General features: G+C 40.2%; 1 protein-coding gene across 1 annotated transcript in view; it reads right to left on the bottom strand.

Annotated features, from left to right (window-relative positions):
* Positions 1-23,174, bottom strand: part of VAMP7 (vesicle associated membrane protein 7) — a 74,651-nt gene that overhangs the window by 35,672 nt on the left and 15,805 nt on the right. Inside the window, 3 exon segments of the mRNA XM_055123048.1 lie at positions 11,396-11,486; positions 18,799-18,936; positions 21,782-21,839. Of these exon segments, the coding sequence (XP_054979023.1) occupies positions 11,396-11,486; positions 18,799-18,936; positions 21,782-21,839 (287 nt within the window).

The following is a 23,174-nucleotide window of genomic DNA, read 5'->3' as shown; positions in this document are numbered from 1 at the left end:
CAGACCTCAAAGTCTCCCAAATCTCAGTTTTCCTCCTCATCTTCTCGTCTTCTCTTCGTTCCTGTGCTCTTTTTTTATCTTCTTCCTTTGTGCTCTGCTTCTGTGTGTGCTGTTGTGCTCTATCTCACTCTCCCTGTCTCCTGCTCTCTAGTCTGCTACTGTTGTCTTCTTCAGTATCTGGTCTCTTCTTCTTCTGACCACTTCTAACTCTGTGACCATGGCGAACTTGGCAATCTCGTAACCTCATAATCTTCTGACTTCTCCCAACCTTCTAACCGTGGTGACCTTGCCGACTTCCTAACCATCTGATGAGCCCCTCAGCCCCTTACCACATAGTTTATATAGAAATCATGTAGGGTGGGGATACAAAGGTGGGGTTGAACATTAACAAATCAGTAAAGAGAGGAAAGGTCACTCCTCCAGGAGATCAACTCAAGGGCAAAATCTCATCTAAGAAGATTACTCCAGATTACTAGGAGATCCACTCAAGCATGGGATTCCATCCAGGATGTGTTGCTTTCTTCTTTCCTCAGCTAGTAATCCACTTAAATAGTTGTAGTAAATTTACGTCTTATATTTCTAGCAATGTCATTTTGTATGAGCACTGTAAGAGATATCAAACTTAAAGTTTGGTTCTTCCTGATGACATCTCATTATATATTCCAGACCACAGTCCTCAGGCCAGGTTAGTCTTCCTAACCCCAGCAGGGTCCTTATTCAGTTACCTCTTTTGGGTCATGATAGAGTTTGTCCATGACCGTGCTCTTAAGTTATAGTTAAGTATTATGGCGCTTGGCCTGGCTCATTTCGATGCCAGGGTAGCTCACAGCTTGCCCTGGGTCCATCAGTCCCTCATCGGGACCCTGCTCTTGGAGTGCTAGGAACTAAAGGCAACTGAGGCTTAAGTCAAGTAAATATGGATACCCAGGAGTAAATATTATTTTGGAGTCAGTTAACTCCATGTTACACAGCATAGCATCAATTGTCTTCCTGTATCTATACAAAAAGGATACTGCTAAAAAACCATACAAATGACATAAAGGAAAGAGAAAAAGCAATATAGGATTACTAGTTGTGCCTCAGTTGCACTGTTGTAGGAGTGACTCAATAAGCCTTAAACTCCCTGCAGAAGCAGCAAAGTGTTATTCAACACCTGGGTCTATCTGTGCAAAGAGAGATGCCCTACCTACTGTACTATAGCTCCCAACCCCATCTTTGCTACACTTTAAATCTGTTGTTTCATTCTAAAAATAAGTTCTTAAAATCAGCTGATTAAAAACCCAATTTCCTGGGAATTTTATGCATCTGTAGTACATAATATGGTAGTAGTTAGCTCATCCTATTTTCAGGCAAGATAAATATAGTTTGTGATAAAAAGTGAAAAAAAAAATCTATGACACCTCAATAGTTTTTAAGGAAATTGTAGCTGTTTGTGAGCTCTAAGAAGGTAATTTTGGGTGCCCAGTGTTCTATTACCACGTCTCTTTTAAAAAAAAATTTAAAATTTTATTGAATCACTGTGAGATAGTTACAAGCTTTCATGTTTGGGTTACAATCCCACAATGATCAAACACCCATCCTTCCACCCGTGCACATTCCCCATCACCAATATCCTGGGCATACCCCTCCTTTCCCACCCTCCCCCGGCCTCTAAGGCAGACAATATTCCCCATACTCTCTCTCTACTTTTGGGCATTATAGCTTACAACACAGACACTGAGAGGTCATCATGTTTGGTCCATTATCTACTTTCGGCATGCATCTCCCATCCCAAATGCTTCCTCCAGCCATCATTTTCTTAGTGATCCCTTCTCTATTACATCTGCCTTCTCCCCTCCGCTCATGAAGCAGTCTTCCAGCTTGGGGCAATCCCCCTGGCCCTTGTATCTACCGTCCTTGGGTGTCAGCCTCATATGATGCTACCCTATACTCCACAAATGAGTGCAGTCCCTCTATGTCTGTCCCTCTCTTTCTGACTCATTTCACTTAGCATGATACTCTCCATGTTTATCCATTTATAAGAAAATTTCATGACTTCATCACTCCTAACAGCTGCATAGTATTTCACTGATAACTCTCTGGTGTATGGCAAATGTTGTCCTTGATGTTGTCCTGACCCTTCATATCCAGTGTTCTCGCACTGTTTCTGTATCATGAAGTCTGTTAGTGTCCTGGTCTCTCACTGATTTTCTGTAGTCTGCCCTTGAGGCCCTGTGGCCTGCCTCTTATGGCCAATAGCCCTGAAGTTCTTTGTCCTTTGGCTTTTCTGTGTACTCAGACCACATGGTGAGAAATGGCTGCTTTTCTGCCTTTTGCGAGGCACAGACAAAGGGTCAAAGATAAGTTGCCTGCCCTGTGTTCCCTTTTTTTTTTGATAGTCAAGTTTTATGCATACAGTATTTCAACACCAATCCCACTACCAGTGTGAATTTCCCTCTAGTGGTGTTCCCAGATTCCTTCTGTGCCCCAACTCCCACCCTATTTCCAACTGTCAACTTGAAAGACACAAAGTTTTAATTGTTGCAGCTTAGATCTCATATTTTCAGGTTTGTTGAACATGTGTTTTGGATAAATGGCTTTTTCTTTTTGCCTTTTTGGGTCACATCCAGCAATGCTAAGGGATTGCTCCTAGCTCTGCACTGATATACTTCTCAGTGGTGCTTGGGGACCATATGAGATGCCGGTGATTGAACCCAGGTTGGTCGTATCCAATACCACCCACCCATATCACCAGTAGTCACCCATTACTTCCTGTTCTCTGCACCCTCCTTAATTTCTTTCCTTCTCTGTCTTCCTCCTCTCTAAACACTCCGGTCAAGGGTGATCGCGGTATTCCCCTTTAACTACAGTACATTTCCTCATCCAGTATTCCATATACCACAGATAAGTGAAATCATCCTGTGTTTGTCTTTCTTCTTCTAGCTTACTTCATTCAACACTAACTTCAGTTCCAATTACATTGCAGCAAATTGCATGATTTCATTGTTCTTTGCAGCTTTATATTCTTTCATTATGTATATATACCCATCTTCATAATCCATTCATCTGTCATTGAACATCGAGGTTAATTCTGTATTTTATCTATTGTACTGAGTGCAGCAATGAATAATGGTGTGTAAATGTCCTTTTGAGGGAATGTTTTTATATTCTGGAAGTAGATGCCCCCAAGTGGAATTTCCAAGAAATATATTAGTTTTTTTCAATACACTCGTTTCCTAGACAAAAATTAGAATCAATAAAAAGAAATTAGTTTAAATAGCCAAGGGACACACATATCAAGAACTGGAAAAAAATGTTTCTGCTTTTTTAAATATTAATTCCTTCTTGGCAGGAAAAGAGAAAAATACACAAGACAAAAAAAGCATACCATCATTGTTACTATAACACAAATCCCTCAATCTGTGCTTCCTAAGAATGTTTGCTATGACGTCAATGTAGTCTTTAGGTATACAGTGCAATCAGTACAACGAACATTTCATAGCAAGACATTCTCAATGAAGAGAGCATATAATTAACTTCTGATGCAGCAGAAATCGGAAAAAGTATTCGCAACGCTTGCCTGTCCTAAGCCAACTACAAGACCAAGATGATTGCCCTCTGATGTCCTGATGGATCGATCATATCTTCCAGAAGGGCAATGGAGAGGATTATTCACGACTTCTACTCGGATATCTTTGATAGCCATGTCCACCTGCCGACATACCAAATTCTGGAGGATGGATATGTTGTTCCGAACATTCTCCCTTCTGATTCCTGAAACGCCATTTTGTCAGCAAAGAAGTGTACAGCACCCAGTCCAGAAAAGGTCAGACCCAAACACCTGAAGAATCTGCTGCCAGTACTCGTCAATACACTGGCTCAGCTCTTCACACACTACCTGTCCGAATGCAAGGTTCCATCCCAATGGAAAACCAGCAGGACCCTTCTGTTGTACAAGAAGGGAGACAGCCATGACATCGGCAACTATCGCCCAATCTGCCTGTTATCTGTCATCTACAATTTTTCACTCGAGTCATCCTGAGTAGAAAAGGCAGAACACTAGACAAAGGACAACCATGCAAGCAAGCCAGGTTCCGAAAAGGATTCAGCACGATCGACCATATCCACACAGTGACCAAGCTCATTGAAGTTGCGCAAGAGTTCAAGATGCCGCTCTGTCTAACGTTCATCGATTTCAAGAAGGCCTTTGATTCTGTCGAGACTGAAGTGGTCATCGAAGCCCTAGCCAAATAGGGCATTCAAACTCAGCACATCAAGATCCTCCGCGAGCTGTATTACGGATTCATCACCAAGATTTCACTATCTACAAGGAAGTGATCATTGACATAAGGAGAGGGGTTCAGCATGGTGATACCATTTAACCAAAACTCTTCAGTAACACCCTCGAGAACATCATGCAACGACTAGAATGGGAAGGAATGGGAGTGAAGATAGACGGCTGGCAACTACACCAACTCCGCTTTGCTGATGACATCATTCTCATAACCCAAACATTAGCCAAGCGGCACAAATGCTAGCTGACTTCGACCATGAGTGTGGAAAGGTTGGACTGCAGCTGAATCTCAGCAAAACGATGTTCATGAAAAACGAACTAGTCCCTTATGTTCCATTTGCTCTCAATAGAATGAACATCTCCAAATGCAGCAGCTATGTGTACCTGGGTGGAGAACTCAACATGAGGAATGACTTGGTGCCAGAACTACATAGGGTGAAGAGAGCAGTGTGGAACGCCTTCAAGAGCATCGAAGAAGTGGTTAAGAGGATGAAGAATCTCTGGCTCCAGGCACATCTTTTTGACTCCACCATTCTTCCTGCACCAACATACGCCTCAGACACCTGGGCCCTACACAAACAGGATGAGAACACTATTCGGGTATCCCAAAGAGGAATCAAAAGAGCCATGCTAGGAGTATCATGTTTCACTCACGTGAGAGAAGGAATCTGGAGTTCCGACCTCCGTCGACGGTCAAGAATCAGGGACGCTGTCTCGTTTGCCAAGGTGTCAAAAATCAGATGGGCCAGACACGTAATGCGATTCAGAGACGACCACTGGACTAGAGCTATTACCGACTTGATTCCATGGGATGTCAAATGACCAAGTGGCCACCCACCAATGAGATGGTCAGACTTCTTCGTCAAAACCCTGGAGCTAGCAGATATCATTGGGCTGCACTAGCATACGACAGGGACAAATGGAGACGTTACTGGTGCCCGTTGAGCAAATCAAAGTTCAACGGGATGACAAGTGATACAATTGATAGTATAAACTTGTGTTAACTACCTAAACTATCATAGATACAAGTAATTTATAAAGTAAAAAAGTCCCCAACCATCCAGGTGAGTCTGATCTTCTAGCTGACAACATTGAACCACTTTCCGAACTGGAGGAAGATTCCCCTCCATTCTGACTAGGCCCTAATAACATAACTTCTACACTTGATCTTTGCCATTTAAATGGGCCCAGCTCTGCATCTCCTGAACCTCTGCTCACTGCCCCACCTCCTCCGGATGGTATAGATCTCATGGCTAATAACTCTGAGACCTTTTCAGAAGTGGAAGCTGGTTCTCTTCCCTTCTGGTTAGGTGCAGGCAGCCCAACAACTACCATTTCAGAGGGCTCATCTCAATATGTTCTGTGCTTCTGTTTCCTGTTCTTACTGGCTGACAACTCTGAGTCCTTTTCAGAACCGAGGCTGTTCTGTCTGACTAGGTCCTGGGAAACCCTGACTAGGTCCCCTCCCTTCTGACCAGGTTTTGGCAACTTCTATGGCCATGACCTTTGTCATTTCAATGGGTTGAGTTCCACATCTACTAAACCTCATGGCCTCATGACAGCTACACATCAAACTTTACACTGCTCACAGATATACTTCTTCCTATCATCGAGTAAATACAGGCAGGGGAGAGAAAGAACAATTCCCAACCTAATTCCTCAAAGTCCCAGGGGGGAACTAACTACAAAGATTCACCATTAGCACAGCAGGAGCACAGCAAACTTAATGGAGAAGATACAGAATTCCACCAAGCTCAATGAGTGAAAACAGTAACACAGAAGGTGCAACCAGTCATAACAAGCTTAGTAAATCCTCAGAGAATTACTTTAATGATACCATGATGAGGTCGTTTAATGATCTAAAAGAAACGATGGTATAGATAGTAAGGCACAAGAAATTATGAGAGCCAAAATGAGAAAAATCCAAGCAAAAATGCCAGAATGAAGACTATGGTAGGTGATATAAGAAGCTCAATAGATGCTCTGAGCAGAATAACAGCAACTAAAGAAAAGCTCAAGGCACTCCAAAATGAGATGAAGGAAACCTCTCGAAAACAACAGAAGGTGGAAAAAAAGTCTGGAAAGAACAGCATACCAGAGAACTATCGGATAAGTTCAAGATGAACAATATACAAATTACTGGTGTTCCTGCATACCAGGAAGATGAGTCTGATGAAGAGCCATAGGTAATGCACGTGCCTTACACACAGCCGACCCCTGGCATTCTGTATGGCCCAGAGGAGTGACTCCCCAGTACAGAGCCAGGAGTAAGCGCTGAGCACCGCTGGGTATGACCCCCCAAAAAAGAAACCAAAATGCTGAAACAGAAAAGCAAACTAATTTTGATAGTAACCTAAGAGAAGCAGAACTATATTTGTAAGCCTCTAACACACTGTGCAGACACACACACACACACATAAACACACACACACACTCCTACTACCTATTACAAAGTCAAACAAATGTGGACAACTTTGAGCTAGTCTATGCTCTGGGACGATCCACATACTCTCCCCTTAATAAAAAGATTTGCTACACACACATACACACATGTACTAGTTTATATATATATATATATATATATATATATACACACACACACATATGTATTAACATACATATATAAATAACATACTGCCAATGGCAGAGAGTCTCTTGCCTGCACGCCTGGCTGTCTTCCCCGGGGACCTTTGGATGGGATGGGCTCCAGCTTCCCTCCCCACACCGAGCAGAGCTCCCGGCGGCCGAAGACCACTGGAACCTAGCTACAGCAATGCTCGAGGCCCCTCTCCACACGTTCGGACAGGCCTCATGCATGAAGGTACTGGCAGAGGAACCCAGGTGGAAAAAAAAAGTCTGAAAAGAACAGCATACCAGAGAACTATTGGATAAGTTCAAGATGAACAATATACAAATTACTGGTGTTCCTGCATACCAGGAAGATGAGTCTGATGAAGAGCCATACTTAATTACACATAGTTAATCTGATAAATAACATAGAAATCACAGATAAGAATTTGTGAGAGTTGACAAATATAAGCAACCATATACAAGAGGCCCGAAGTGTCCGGGCAAAAATAGACACAAATAGGAAAACTCCAAGAAACATTGTATTTAAACTGACAAACGCTAAAAATCTGGACAGAATAGTAAAAGCAGCCAGATCAAAAAAATGTAAAATACATATAAAGGAAGAGTCCCCACAAGAGTCACAGCAGATCTATCAAGTCTACAAGCAAAAAAGAATGGAGAAGTGTAGTACAAAAACTCAATGAAATGAACATAATGTCAAGAATATGTCCAAAAGTAGAGAGAGAGAATGGGGGAAATTGTCTGCCATAGAGGCAGGGGGAGGGGTGGAAAAGAAGGGGCACACTGGGGACATTGGTAGTGGAGAATGTGCACTGGTGGAGGGATGGCTGTTTGATCATTATATGATTGAAACTTAAACATGAAAGCTCTGTAGCTGTATCTCACGGTGATTCAATTAAAAAAAGAATATGCTATCCAGTTAGATTGTCATTTGGACTGAAGGAAGGATACAGAGCTTCAGAAACGGCAACAACTTAGGGAATTCAGAGTCTTGAAACCAGTCTTTGTAAAAGTGTTAAAGAAGCTTCTTTAAATTCAAGTCAAACATCTTGGCACTTAGCATTGAGTATGACGTTTACTTATAGGGCTTATGGTTGCCCTTTACAAAATTAAGAAAGCTTTGTTTACTCTAAGCATGCTAAAGGATTTCATACATTCTCAAAAATAAAGTTTCCTTTATATGGAATGTTCTATATCTATCAGGTTTCTGTCTTTACATCCATAGAGTTTTAAATACAATCTTTTACTTATTGATGCAGACACTTAAGCAGTATGTATACCTATAACTCTTTCTAACATAAAGCCAATATTCCCTTTCTTGAATAAAACACACTTTTCACTCATAGTAAATTGTATATTTGTAAGATTCATCGATCTCATGTAAATTTTAAAATGTAAAAAATACTCATAATATTTTTAAATGCACATGACTATAAAAGATACAGTTTTTGAAAATATTACTTTATCAATTTATCATTAGTTTACAATTTTGTGGGATCCCAAGAAATCAGCTCTATTCATTTATATGTATGTGAGTGTCACCAACTCCACAATAACAAAAAAGATCTCTTCCTATGTAAGATAAAAAAGAAACATAGTAAGGAAACAACAAATGGTCAAAATGATCAAAACTAAATATTTTGTCTACAGAACTGAGACTCCATGGGGATGGGGTATGCGGAAGGGGTCCTTTGGATAATGGTAGAGGTAAGTGGCTCTCCAGTAATAGGTGTGGCACTGGAATGATTTATGCATGAAAGTTATGATTAATAGTACAGAACTGAGGTTACAAGCTGAAAGGGAGGATGGAGTTCAACAGACTGTGGTAGAGGGGCACTGGCACTGTGGTGGTAGGTATGGTGTGGTAACTGATATTTGAAGAAGCCTGAAACGTTACCCTAAAATATTTGTTTATAAGACATACAGTCTTTTGTTTCTTTGAAGGGGGCTTTGGCCCATGCCTGGTAATGCTCAGGGGTTACTCCTGACTCTGCACTCAGGAATTACTCCTGGCAGTGCTTAGGGGACAAAACAGGATGCCAAGACCAAACCTGGCTTCGCCATTTGCAAGGTGAGCGCCCAACTTGCCATACTATCACTCTGGCCCCCAAAACATACAGTCTTATAAAGAAATGTTACCTTAATATATATTTTTTGGTTTGGGGACACACCTGGCAGTGTTCAGGGCTCACATGTGGTGCAGGGGATGAAGCCCGGGTGAAACAGGGCTTGACCATTTGCAAGGCAAGCGCCTTCACTCCAAAACTCTCTCTCTAATCCCAAACTGAATACGTTTTTCAAATGTAGCAATAATTATAATCAAATGATCATTTATAAAAACTGACATTTAAAGCTTATAAAACTATTACATAATTATTTAAATTTGATTTTACTAAAGCTATTGTCTGTGAGATATCCCCTTTAGAAAATACATTTTACAAAATGAATCACAAACTTGAGTCTGTGTAGGAGATTCTGGAAAGGCCTGTAAAACACCAACTACTGGATCCAACTCTTTCCACTTTTGATTCAGTAAGTCTAGAATAGGGCCTGAAAACAAGAGGTTATCTGGTGATGATGCTGTTGGCCAGGGAATATACTTTGAAGAGTCAATGCTTTTTTAAAAATAGCCTCACCATAAATCTAAATAATTTTATTCTCAATGAAAAATAAAGTTGATGCTCTTTCAAGATTATTTTGATCTCCTAAAGAGTCTCTTAGTGAAACATAAACCAATGAAACTGACAAAGAAGAGTAAGTCAGGTTATTTGGTCTACTTCTATTAATCAAGACTATAACTTTCTATGGAAATCAAATAATTTTAAGTATTTATCAATATCAGCTATACAGACTAGCCAAAACTGACTAAATTATACCTAAGATACCCTATGTGAAAACAGGCTATGAACACAGCCTCTTTGGTAGTGTATACTGGTTGTTGCTTGCATAGGCAGTCCTAAGAGACATAGAAACAATCCTTTGCAATGGACATTCATAATTTCTCTCAGGATCCACAACAGAATGAGGGGTGCCTCTGGAAAACCCCTGAGCATGGTGGCGAGAGTCCACATCGGACAAGTCACATGCAAGGCATCTCTACCAAACAGCACAACACAGGGCATGTAACTAAGGTTCTGAAATGGACCAAGTAAAAGTTCCCTTGCAACTTCTTCAAGAAATGGGGCTTTACACATTTAATACAAAAGAGTATGAAGACAATAATTTCAGTCACACTGAAAGTAGTTCATCCTACATGGCTGCGGGGTCAAATCCCTATCCCGATTTCTATACCTCTGGACAATTGTATGGCACTCACTAGAGTATCAAAACTTCCCCCTCGCTAGGCATGCCATCTAGTAAATTCTACTTCCTATCCCCTCTCTGTAAAATATCTGTCTGAATTGCTCAGCTTTCAGAAATTAGACTTCCTAAGCAAATAAATAAGTTTACAATAAAGAACTAAACCAGTAATCTCTATTAAGACACAAATCAAATACTAGGTAATATCATAGGTTAGGTCATCTTCATCACTGTATCACTGTATCACTGTCATCCTGTTGAACAAAGATTTTCTCGAGTGGGAGCCAGTAACATCTCCTTTCGTCCTATCCCTGAGATTTTAGCAGCCTCTCTTTACACGTTCTTCCCAGCGGAGGCACACTGGATGCTCTTTCAGGGTAAGGAGAATGAGACCCATCATTGTTACTATATTTGGCATATCGAATACACTACGGAGAGCTTGCCAGGCTCTGCCGTGCGGGCAGGATGCTCTCAGTACCTTGCCGGGTTCTCTGAGAGGGAAAACTAGGCTATAAGAGGTCACGTGCTTCCGGGAGTGTTGTTTTAGTCTCTGCATCTCGGTCATTGATGGGATCACACGACGCCAGGGGCAGTTTGTGAGTGTGGCTGCCAAGCTACTAGAAAATGGGGGGTCTGGGTGGAGGAGGCCCAGTCCAGATCTGAGCAGGCTTGGAGATCTCAAACCCGGGTCCCACAAACCTGGGTTCCTCTGCCAGTTTTTTCATGCGTGAGGCTCGTCTGAACGTGTGGAGAGAGGCCTTGAGCATGGCTAAGGCTGGGTTCCGGAGGTCTTCAGCTGCCGGGGCTCTGCTAGGGACAGGGAGGGAAACTCAACCCACCCCACTCCAAGGGGTCCCAGTGAAGACAGCCAGGCATGGGGGCAAGAGACTCTGCATCGCTCTCTTGCGGGAACGTTGTATTATAGTCTCTGGATCTTGGCCGTTGATGGGATTACACGGCGCCGGGGGCAGTTTGTGGGTGTGGCTGCCAAACTACTGGAAAATGGGGGTTCTGGGTGGAGGAGGCCCAGTCCTGATCCGAGTATAGATCATAAATAAAAAATGAGATACTCTACTATAATGATTTCTAAGTGTCATCTCCCTATCTGAGTCAATAGTTTCCAAGAGTAAAGAATAACAGTGTTAATTCAACCTCTTTATATTTTGATGCCATTAAAGTCACCTATTATCAGTTTTACCCAATGAATGTGGACTATCCCATGAAGCTTACCTATGTTTCTGACCATGATTCCTTTCAGTTCATCCACTTGGGCTTGAGTCTCCACTACTTTGTCTAGACCCTTGTTCTCAGAGTGATGTTTCTATAAGAAATTAAGATTTAATTTATGATGAGCAGACATTGTTTATAACAGGAAAACAAAAGAAAAAGGAATGCCACTGAAGAATGCCATAAATTTATATCTCTACCAATACAATATATATGTCACTTCATTAAAAAATCATTAATAGGCCTGGGATAAATGCAGTATTAAAATAATCATACAGTAAATACAAATATGACATTATAAAAAGTATCACATTATTTTAAATGAACTAAAGTTAAAGGTATTGTAACATCAAATATATGTCTGGGACACCAGGCAGAAATATGATGTTATATAACCTAATCTCATACAATTAAGGAATATAAAATAAATTGTATTTGTAGTTGGAGTAGGGATAACAGGGTAAGAAAAGGATACTCAAAATGTTCCCCAATTCTTAAGCATGATGAGTTAGGAACCAACCCAGCTTCTGACCATCTATTTTTGCAAATTTTATTTTATTTTTATAAAGTTGTTCACAATAATTTATTACATTTAATATTTGAACACCAATCCCACCACCATTACACCTTCCCACCACCATATTTAAAATGTTTCCACCCTGAACCCCAAACCCTGCCCCCAAAGCAGAACCAAAATATTTTTTTATACTTTAGCTATTTATTTTTTTTAAATTTATTTATTTTTAATTAGTGAATCACCGTGAGGGTACAGTTACAGATTTATACACTTTTGTGCTCATGCTTCCCTCATACAAAGTTCGGGAACCCATCCCTTCACCAGTGCCCATTCTCCACCACCAGTAAACCCAGCATCCCTCCCACCCTCCCCAATCCCATCTCCCCCCACCCCACCCTGCCACTGTGGCAGGGCATTCCCTTCTGTTCTCTCTCTCTAATTAGCTGTTGTAGAACCAAAATAATTTATTTTGTACTGACCATCTATTTTTATCTGGTGGGATCTAAGTAATTATCCTATTTTCAGTGGCTCTTTCTAGTACCTAGAAACCTAAGACACAGATGATAGTATTTATTTTGAAACTATTATCAATGCTAATAAATAAGAAGTACTTAATACATAATATTCATATATCAGTATGATAAATGCTTCAGATAGGGGATATTATTTAATAAATTAAAAACATGGGGCCGGAGCGACAGTATAGTGGGTAGGGTGTTTGCCTTGCACACGGCCAACCTCAGTTCAATCCCCGCATCCCATATGGTCCCCCAAGCACCTCCAGGAGTAATTCCTGAGTGCAGAGCCCAGAGTAACCCCTGAGTTGGGTGTGACTCAAAAAGCAAAAACAAACAAAACTATGATTAAAATGTTATTAATATCATCTGAGCACAATAAAACTGTCACAGGTTTGTTCAGAGGGTTCACAGAGATCTGGGACTAGTAACAAATTGGTTAGGTTGAAAGTTTTGCTACCAGGAATGCCCTGTTGCAGAGGCAGGGTGAGGTGGTGGGGGTTGGGGTAGGGGTGGTGGGAGGGATACTGGGAACATCAGTGGAGAAGAATGGGCACTGGTGGAGGGATGTAAACGAAATGCAAGCATGAAAGTTCATAAGTTTGTAACTGTACCTCACAGTGATTCACTAATAAAAATTAAAAAAAAAAAGTTTTGCTACCAGCTGACCTATTGGTTTTTTATTTTGCACTGGTATTTTTGGTGATTTTTTTTACAGGCTCACATATATAAATTTTTACTAAAGGGAAGGAACAATGAACCAACTGATTGAATAATAAAGATATGTAACCAATTAGAAGACCATTCCAGAGAAATGTAGACATAAAATGTTATATAAATTTTCTCAACTGGAGCGATAGCACAGTGGGCAGGGTGTTTGCCTTGCACATGGCCTGTAGGATAACATAGCCTCAGGCAGTTTAGGTTTAATGGGTTACTCCCACCACAGAGCTCCCATTCTTCTGTGTTTATTTGTAGCTTCTTTCTTAATGTTCGGTTGACTTGTATATATTGTTTTTCACTTCTCCTTGAGTCCCTTGCATAGTTTATTCAGAGCCATGTCCTTTTGTATGGACACAGGAAGACTTAGCAAATGCTATGCTTTTGTAACCTGGGAGTCATTTGACTCTACATGATATTTTCCTCCTGGGCATCTGTTCTCCAGACCTAAGCGTCAGCTGCCCTTACTTCCTAGCACCCCCAAAAGCAGGGTCCCGAAGAGGGACGAGACGGGCTCAGGGCAAGCGGTGAGTTGTGTGCTACCCTGGCATCGAGATGGGCCTGGCCCAAGTGCCTAATGCTTAATTATAAGTTAAGAGCTTGGTCATGGACAAATGCTCTCATGATCCAAAAAGTAATAACTAGATTCGGACCCTGCTAGGGTTAGGAATGATTAATCTGGCCTGAGTGCTGTAGCCTGAGTCTGTGGCAAAAAGTTGCCAGGAGAGCTGCCTTTCAAGCCTCAATGTATCTCTTGCTATGTCCATCCAAAAATAACTAGTATTAAGATGTTAATGAGTGTTTGGACTAAGGAAAGGAGAAAAACCCCTTAAGAGGAATTTTGCCTACTGGCAGTCTGGAAGGGTTTTGGAATGCCCCTAGGTTGTGTTCCCTTTGAACCTGATGGCCCTCAGGAAGGGCTTTCTTATGTTGATTGTGCTACCTGGCTGTGTGTAGCCTAGGGGCAAGGGCAAGAGAGAGAAAAAGGGAGGAGAGGATGAGAGAGGAGGCTGTGGTAGATCTAGAGAGAGGACGGAGCTAAGGACGGAGCTAGGAGTGCAGGAGATGAGAAAGATGGAAGATTGAATAAACAGTAACTAATCAGCAACCAGCTTGGTCCTCGTTCTTCCTTTGCCTCTCCTTGGCCAACAGCTGTCCCGATCCAGCCCATACACAGCGGTTCCAGAGCACCAAACTTGGGCTGTGAAACAGAGCTACCCGGAGAGCCCATGAGTGCACACACCCATCGGTGTGCAATAGTTTTCTGCAATGGTCGACCTGGGTTTGATTCCTCCGCCCCTCTCGGAGAGCCAGGCAAGCTACTGACTATCTTGCCGGCATGGCAGAGCCTGACAAGCTTCCTGTGGCATATTTGATATGCTAAAAACAGTAACAACAAGTCTCACAATGGAGATGTTACTGCAGCCCACTTGAGCAAATCGATGAACAATAGGACAACAGTGCTACAGTGCTATAAATTTTCTTGTTTAAAAAGGATGGTATGGGCCAGGATAATAGTATAGCAGGTGGGGTGCTTGCCTTGCTGAAAAAATGTTAAGAAGAACATTCAAAGGGTAAGTGAAAAAGTAACTTCTTTTCTTCTCACAACATAAAAATAGAACTTACGTATTTATATTCAAATAAAGGGTACACACTTTTAAAAGTCTCAAAATTTGTCATCAGGGAAGTGGAAATAAAAATAATGAATTACCATTACACACATTCTCAGATAAAAAAAAACTAAAAACACAGACTATAATAATTGTGCATAAGGATGCAGAAAAACTGAAATTTCAAGTGGGAAAACAAATGATCTGACCACTTTGGGAAAAAAAGCTTGATGAGGGGCTGGAGCGATAGCACAGTGGGTAGAGTGTCTGCCTTGCACACGGCAGGCAGACCTGGGTTCGATTCTCAGCATCCCATATGGTCCCCTGAGCATCGCCAGGAGTGATTCCTGAGTGCAGAGCCAGGAGTAAAACCCTTGTGAATTGTCAGGTGTGACCCAAAAAGCAAAAAAAAAAAAAAAAAAAAAAGCAAAAAAAAAAAGCTTGATGACTTATTATAAATTTAAATATCACTCACTGTATAACTCAACAATTATACCAGTCAGTTTTTACCAAAAACATGTAAAAACACAGGCTCACACAAATATTTGTAGAAAAATATAAATAACAGATTTATTCAAAGTAAGTGAAAATTGTGAGCGCCTGGTAAGCTACCTGTGGTGTATTCGATATGCCAAAAACAGTAACAACAAGTCTCACAATGGAGATGTTACTGGTTCCACTCCAGCAAATCAATGAAGTGAAAATTGGTAGCACTCAACTCTCTAGTAAAAGGTGAACAGATATCCAAATCATGGTATTGTTAAACAGTACTAATCCATTAAAAAGGAAATAATAATTTACAAAATGTGCATGAATATAAAAGGCTTTACACTGAACCAAGTAAAACACAGAAGAGTACAAAATGGTATGAATCTGTATCACTGTCTCACTGTCATCCAGTTCCTCATCGATTTGCTCGAGTTGGCACTAGTAAAGTCTCCATTGAGAGACTTGTTGTTACTGTTTTTGGCATATTGAATATGCCATGGGTAGCTTGCCAGGCTCTGCCGTGGAGGTGAGACACTCTCGGTAGTTTACTGGACTCTCCGAGAGGGGCGGAGGAATCAAACACAGGTTAGCCGCATGCAAGGCAAACGCCCTACCTGCTCTGCTATCGCTCCAGCCCAGTATCAATCTATTTCTTGAAATTCTAGAAAAGCCAGAATAAATTCACAGTGACAGAAAATAGAATGGTAGTTGCATGGAATAGAGTGTAGGGGAGAGGAGAAATGCAACAAGATATGACAGACCCTTAAAGATCACAGAAATTTGCTCCACGGTTGGAAGTCTGCCTCATGAGCTGGGGGAGAAGGCAGCTGGGATAGAGGAGGGATCACTAAGTTAATGATGGTTGGAGGGAGCGCTCAAAATGGAAGATGTGCGCTGAAAGTAGATAAAGGACCAAACGTGATGGTCTCTCAGTATCCGTATTGTAAACCACAATGCCCAAAAGTAGAGAGAGAGTAAGAAGGAAATTGTCTACCATAGAGGCAGGGAGTGAGGTTGAGGGGGTATGGGGGGTGGCAGGAGAGATACTGGGGACATTGGTGGTGGAAAGTGTAAACTGGTGGAGGGATGGGTGATCAATCATTTTATGACTAAAAGTCAATCATGAAAGCTTTGTAATTGTATCTCACAGTGATTCACCAAAAAAATAAAAAATAAAAAGTCATTTGCCATGTTGAGCGACTTCCTATAGTTATATGGTAGTGGAAGTTGTTGAGTGTTAATGCATTTGACTGTCTTTCTGTTTCTGTTTTTCTGGCCACACCTGGCTGTGATAAGGGCTTCCTCTTTGCTCTGTGCTCAGAGATCACTCCTAGTTTGGTGCTCAGGGACCATTATATGATGCCAAGAAATAAATGTAAGTCAGTTGTACATAAGATAAAACACCTTACCCCCTGTACTATCTCTTGGCCCTGTATTTGACAATCTGGAGATACTCTGACAGCTGTAGAGAATATGACCAAGTATTAGCTGTCTAACCTAAAATGTCCCAATTGATTTTTCCTTTACCATGGATGCTTTATTGTGTTGGTAGAGGATAACATTGGTTTGTCCTTTCTGCCTTGCCACAGGGAGCTTAGGTTTATTGGGTTACAACCATCATGGTGCTTTTGAGGCACTCCCATTCCTCTGTGTCCATCTGTAACCTCTTTCTTTGTGCTCTGCTTCCCCAACCGGTCAATCACCTGTATCTCCTAATCAGACACTGTTAACTTGTAAAAATTGCTTTTCTCTTCTCCTTACTCCTTTGTATAGTTACTTTAGAGCAATGTCCTTTTTGTATTGACACAGGAAGAGAGTTAATACTATGCTTTTGTAACTTGGGAGTTAACTGACTCCGAATAATATTCACTCCAGGGGGATCTGTTCTCTCACTGAAACTTTAGTTGCCCTTACTTCCTAGCACCCCAAAAATAGGGTCCCGACAAGGGATTGGATGGACCTAGAGCAAGCAGTGAGCTACCCTGGCATCGAAATGGGCCAGGCCAAAGCGCCATATTACTTAACTATAAGTTAAGAGCATGGTCATGGACAAATTCTATCATGATACAAAAGATAACAACTAGATTAGGACCCTGTTAGGGTTAGGAAAGATTAATTTTGCCTGATCACTGTAGTATGAGATCTATAGTGAGATGTCCCCAGGACAGCCATCCTATAAGCTTAATGTATCTCTTACTGTGTCCACACAAAATGACTAATATTATTAAGTAGTAAAATTAAGAAGAATGTTTAAATGATTGTTGGACCAAGGAAAGGAGAAAAGCACCCAAGGAGACCTTACATCTGTTGACTGTATGACCACAATTTGCTGTAATTGCTACCAGACCTAGGTGTGGTCCTACTGCCAAGGTTTGGAGGGTGTAAGATACTAGAGAGACCAGGACAGCGAGTCAGGGCATGGAGAGACTAGCAAGGTGGTCAGAAGGAGAAAAATGTAGGGGAAGAATGTAGCAGGAGGAGAAGAATGTAGAGTAGAATGTAGGAGCAGGGTCCATGGGAGAAGAATCAAGTAGAATCAGGGGATCAGGGAGGATCAAGGGGAATCAAAGAGAAGACAAAGAGATTCTGGAAAGGAGAGTCAGAGGAGAATGGAGACGAGATTGGAATAAATTGATACCACAATTGATACTGAAATTGATACCAACCAGCCTGGCTCTCATTTCCTCCTTTTTGGCCCTTGGCATTGGCCGTGCCAGGTGGGAGAGGAGCCCGAATCCACTAAACGCAGGTGGTGAGAGACAGCCATGGGCTTTGTATTTGTTTTATGAATACACAGTTGTTATATAATAAGATAATCAGAACATATACTGAAGGGCTGGAATAACAGTACAATAGGTAGAGCACTTGCCTTGCATGTGACCTACCTGGGTTTGATCCTTATCATCCCATATGGCCCCCTGAGTACTGCCAGAATTAATTTCTGAGTGGAAAGCAAGGAGCAACTCCTGAGCACTGCCAGATGTGGCCCCCAAATATATACATACATATATATATTTTATATGTATATAGATGGACTGGAGTGATAGCACAGAACAGGTAGGGCATTTGCCTTGCACGTAGCTGACCCGGGTTTGATTCCTTCGTTCCTCTCGGAGAGCCTGGCAAGCTACCGAGAGTATCCTGTCCACAAGGCAGAGCCTGGCAAGCTACCCGTGGCGTATTTGATATGCCAAAAACAGTAGCAACAAGTCTCACAATGGAGATGTTACTGGTGCCTGCTCAAGCAAATCGATGAACAATGGGACAACAGTGTTACAGTGCTACAGTTAAGGTTTCCTCCTATATTTATGGTGTTTTAAGGCAGTTTTCTTCATCTGGAGGGCATATGGCCTCCTGTAAGTCTCAGGATATTCCAACATACCACAGATAAAATCACTTTAGTAGGGAGCCATGTCATGTCAACCAGTAGGACATGGGGTTATGGGAAGAAAAGAAGGTTAGAAGGCAGTCATGGTTGGAAAAAGTTCAGAAACACTGCTCTAAAGTAATAAGGAAGACAGAAATCAAAATACAATATTCTGAGAAAGACCTTACCAGCTGTGCAGCCAAGACACTTGAGAACTCACTATTCATGGCATACGGAAGTGCTGTCTGTGCTCTTGAACCATAGGTAGTCTGGAACCTCTTCTTGATCTCATTCAGAAAATTAAAGGCTCGGGAACGTTCAAAATCCTAGAAAAACAGCATTGCAGAGTTCACATTAGAAAGTAAACAATGATACTGATCATTAACATAATAAAAACTATGACACCGGTTAACATTTATTGAGCAAAGATTTTATGAGTAGTGGTGTAGCAAAGTCATTTTCAGATAAAGAAAAAAAGACTGAAAATATAACTAACTAGCCAGAAAAAAATCAACAAGTGAAATTTGGACGAGTGACCGCAGTTCAAGAAACCCTGGCTAATGAAATAAATTAGAATCCAGTCAAAATATTGTATTACTGGCAACTAAGGATAAGGCTACCCAGGTAAAACTTATAGGCAGGAATTGGTTATAATTTCATTCCTATCTTTCATAGGACCTTGTAAAAGTTCCTGCACAAGAAGATGCTTAATAAATTCATACTAATAGCAGTTGCTTTCAAAAACATAAAGATAATAGTATTGACATAACCTAGATTTTTCTCAATAGAGGTGATATGATTGAAAAGATAAGTAAAGCATTTTTTGTCTAGTTCTAGAAAATTAAAAACTGTTGAAACACAGATATACACATATATAGATAAAATTACAGCTCAATCAAAAAAGAATTCAATCCGATCACCCCAAATTTAGTGCAATTCCTTATGTACTCCAAGAAAATACTGTGAAACCAAGGATAAAACTCACAAATATGATTACTGCACTTGCAATTCATCTCTAATTCACCCATATCTTTAGTCTAACTAAGCCAGGGTTTCTTGAACTGCGGTCACTCGTCCAAATTTCAGTGGTCTAATTAAATGAATTTTTTAAACCTGTAGCAATCACAGTGACCAAAATAAAATTAAACAAATGGAAACAAAATAATGGTAGCAAGCTTCATGATGGGTGTCTGGGAATAATAGTACTCATTGATGGTCAAGGTATTGCTTATAAAAATGTTCTTTTTATGAAAATTCACTGACCTAATAATTATTTGTGATATTTTCTATAGTATATATGATAAGCTTCAATAAATATCATCTTGAAATATATGGTAACTGGTTCATAGAAAATAACCTACAACATTCTTTTCACTGATCTTTAATTTTAACTTCAATTGTGAATGTAGGTAACAAATCAGAATAGTATTAGACAACACTGTGGCTTTGTAACCAAGAGATCCTTTTTTTATATACCATCAGTAACTGACATCTCACATTTGTATGCCATTACTTCAAAATCACCACTACATTAGATTAATTACTATTACTACTTACTATTTAAGAATTCATAAAGAAGCAGATATTACTATTTTATTTTTAAAAATACCTCAATCTTTTATTTCAATACAATTGGTGCATTTAAAATCATGTGCTTTATTTTAAACGTTTACAAACATGCTGGAGGGGCCGACCAGCATCAAAGGGATTTGTGACAAAAAGAGTTGAGACCCCTACCAGTGTCAATCATATCTGTCTCATGCCTCTTGTCAGTGATTTACTTATTCATTTACTTTGAATTTGATGATAAAAATTTTTTTTAGGTTTGTTTTACTTTTTTGCTTTTTGGGTCACACCTGATGATGCACAGGGGTTACTCTTGGCTCTGCACTCAGGAATCACTCCTGGCGGTGCTCAGGGGATCATATGGGATGCTGGGAATCGAATCCGGGTCGGCCACATGCAAGGCAAAGGCCCTACCCACTGTGCTATCGCTCCAGCCCCCGATGATAAAATTTTTAAGTGTTTTAAATTTACTTTTTTTTTTTTTACTTTTTGGGTCACACCCAGCGATGCTCAGGGGTTACTCCTGGCTTTGCACTCAGGAATTACTCCTGGCAGTGCTTGGGGGACCATATGGGATGCTGGGGATCGAACCCGGGTCGGCCGCGTGCAAGGCAAACGCCCTACCCGCTGTGCTATCGCTCTGGCCCCTAAATTTCTTTTAATATTAAAATTTTTACTGTGAATATATTCTAACTTTTTAAGAATCTCTGGAATGAGTATTGTTGAAATGATAAAATTCTACAAAAGATCATTCTAATATTTCCTTCAAAGACTAATGAGCTGATTATGAAGAGTATGGTAGTGGAAAGAAGGAAAAGAGTACATTTGAAATCCTCTTCCTGCATTTCCGTCCTGAAAGTGATTACTTTTATCTGTATTTTACTATGCCATCCTAAGTAAGAGTGATAAATTAAAAATTAAGTCACTAGTCTTGGCCAATAAGAAATAAAAGGAAGTCCATTTTGAAAGCAGAGGGAGGGAAGGGTATGCTTCTAGGAAGTATTTTTTGATCATATAATAATAGAATTAGAAAACATTTCCTTTTTACTGGATATAATAAATTAGTATGTGGCTCTATATAATGAGAAGATATGTCTAGAAAGAAGCCAACAGAGAGCAGAAAAAAGGACACTGAGATTAAGTTATTAAACATTATGGGTCTAGTGCCTATGAAACACAGCTATAGGCTTGCCAAAAAGATAATAATTCATTGCAATTTTGTTCCCTCAAATTCCACAAACATTTGAAAAATCCCCTATTGACTGGAAGAAACAATCTACTTCATATTTCAGATTGACAATTTCTGGGAGTATTGGATATCAAAGGGACATAATTTGAACATCAATTCTCACAACACAATAGGATAAATGTCAAAGTTGCAAGAGGTTAAATTAAAACTCTATCAAAACTTAGGAAACTTGCATTTATCAAGTCTTAACCTTTCTTACATTTGTTGTTTAATATAATAAATGCAAAGTATAGGGAAAATTCTAGCTATAAAAAGTTCGATTACATCACATTTACCCACCATAGGTACAGATAATTAAAAACCTATTCTATCAGCAGTACACAAAGTTAAATAACAGTATGTATTCAGTTACTTACATCATCAGTGATACAAAGATAAACAATCCTGTCTTGGCAGATGTAATGAAATAAATAACTGCAGAATAAAAAATATGAAACTTACTTTGGTTAGAAACAAAATGATGAGCAATCTCTAAGTATAATTATTTCAAATATCACCATAATTTTTTCACATATTATCTATATTCTCCTTCTCTCCTTCCACTATGTAACTGTTTTTCTCAGTTCAAACTGGTAAAAATAAATATGAAAAGGTCTCCAGCCTAGCTACATAGAACAATAGTACACATATTACCTATTAAAAAAATAGCTGCAGAGTCTGGAGAGATAGTGCAGTCGACCCAAGTTCAATCACTGGCATTCCATATGGTCCCCTAAGCAACATCAGGAGTGATTCCAGAGCGCAGAGCCAGGAGTAAACCCTGAGCATTGCCGAGTGTGCCCCCAAAATAAAAACAAATGAACAAACCAAAAAACCCAACAGCTGCAAAACCACAATTGAACTCTTAAGTTCTAAACATCAGATAACATCTTAGAGGAACAAAGAATTAAGAAGGCCCCCATAGCAATCTTCCTTGCCTTCTCTTAAGATCTTAAAGCAAACATTTTTTCCTACCAAGTACTCAATAATAGTTTGGTGTCTACTTTGAGCAAGTTACAGGGCTGAGTGCTGAGGACATGAATAAGTAAAAGTATTAGACTTCACCTTCGCAGAGATCACAGTATCGGAAATTACGTAACAGTGTGGTAAGTAAGAGAAAGAAAAGTTAACAGCATTGTATATAGCACTCTGGAGACATAAGTTAAAGGTATTAGGAAAGAATTCCTAGAACATGTTGTGTCTGAGCTGAAATGTGATGAAAAAAGGCAAAGTAAAGATTAAGCAGAGTATTCCAGACTGAGAGAACAAGAAGCCTAAGGGCCTGGAGCACATACTGGATTTTGAAAGTGTAAGTTAATTTAAAAAACTTGACTATAGATTGTAAGGAAAAGATTGCCTCTACATATGAGGCTGGAAAAGTAAGAAAATACTGGGTTATAAAAGTCTTTATAAACCACACTCTGCCTTGTCCTAAAAATTAATGAACGAGTATCAAAGGATTTTAACTAGAAGAGTGTGAAAAGGACACGGTCAAATGCTGAATGTTTTCACTAATTTGTGATCTGGAGATTTTAATTTTTATAAAGCACACTTACAGTGTTGAGAACTGAATGAAAGGAGAACTGGAGAGATGACTGCAACAGAGCCAGTAAGATATGATGAGGCAAATAAACAATGGAGGTGAGGCAGAAGAATAATTCAATTTTCCTACTAGAATTGAGGAAGTGGATGGACAGGAAACACATGCTAGATTTATCTAATTTACTTTTTGTTTGGAAGCCACACCCAGCAATACTCAGAGCTTACTCC

The sequence above is a fragment of the Sorex araneus genome, chromosome X, assembly GCF_027595985.1.
Source record: "Sorex araneus isolate mSorAra2 chromosome X, mSorAra2.pri, whole genome shotgun sequence".
Taxonomy (NCBI): Eukaryota; Metazoa; Chordata; class Mammalia; order Eulipotyphla; family Soricidae; genus Sorex; species Sorex araneus.
The sequence above is the reverse complement of the archived record's forward strand: the minus strand, read 5'-3'. Positions and strand labels throughout refer to the sequence as shown.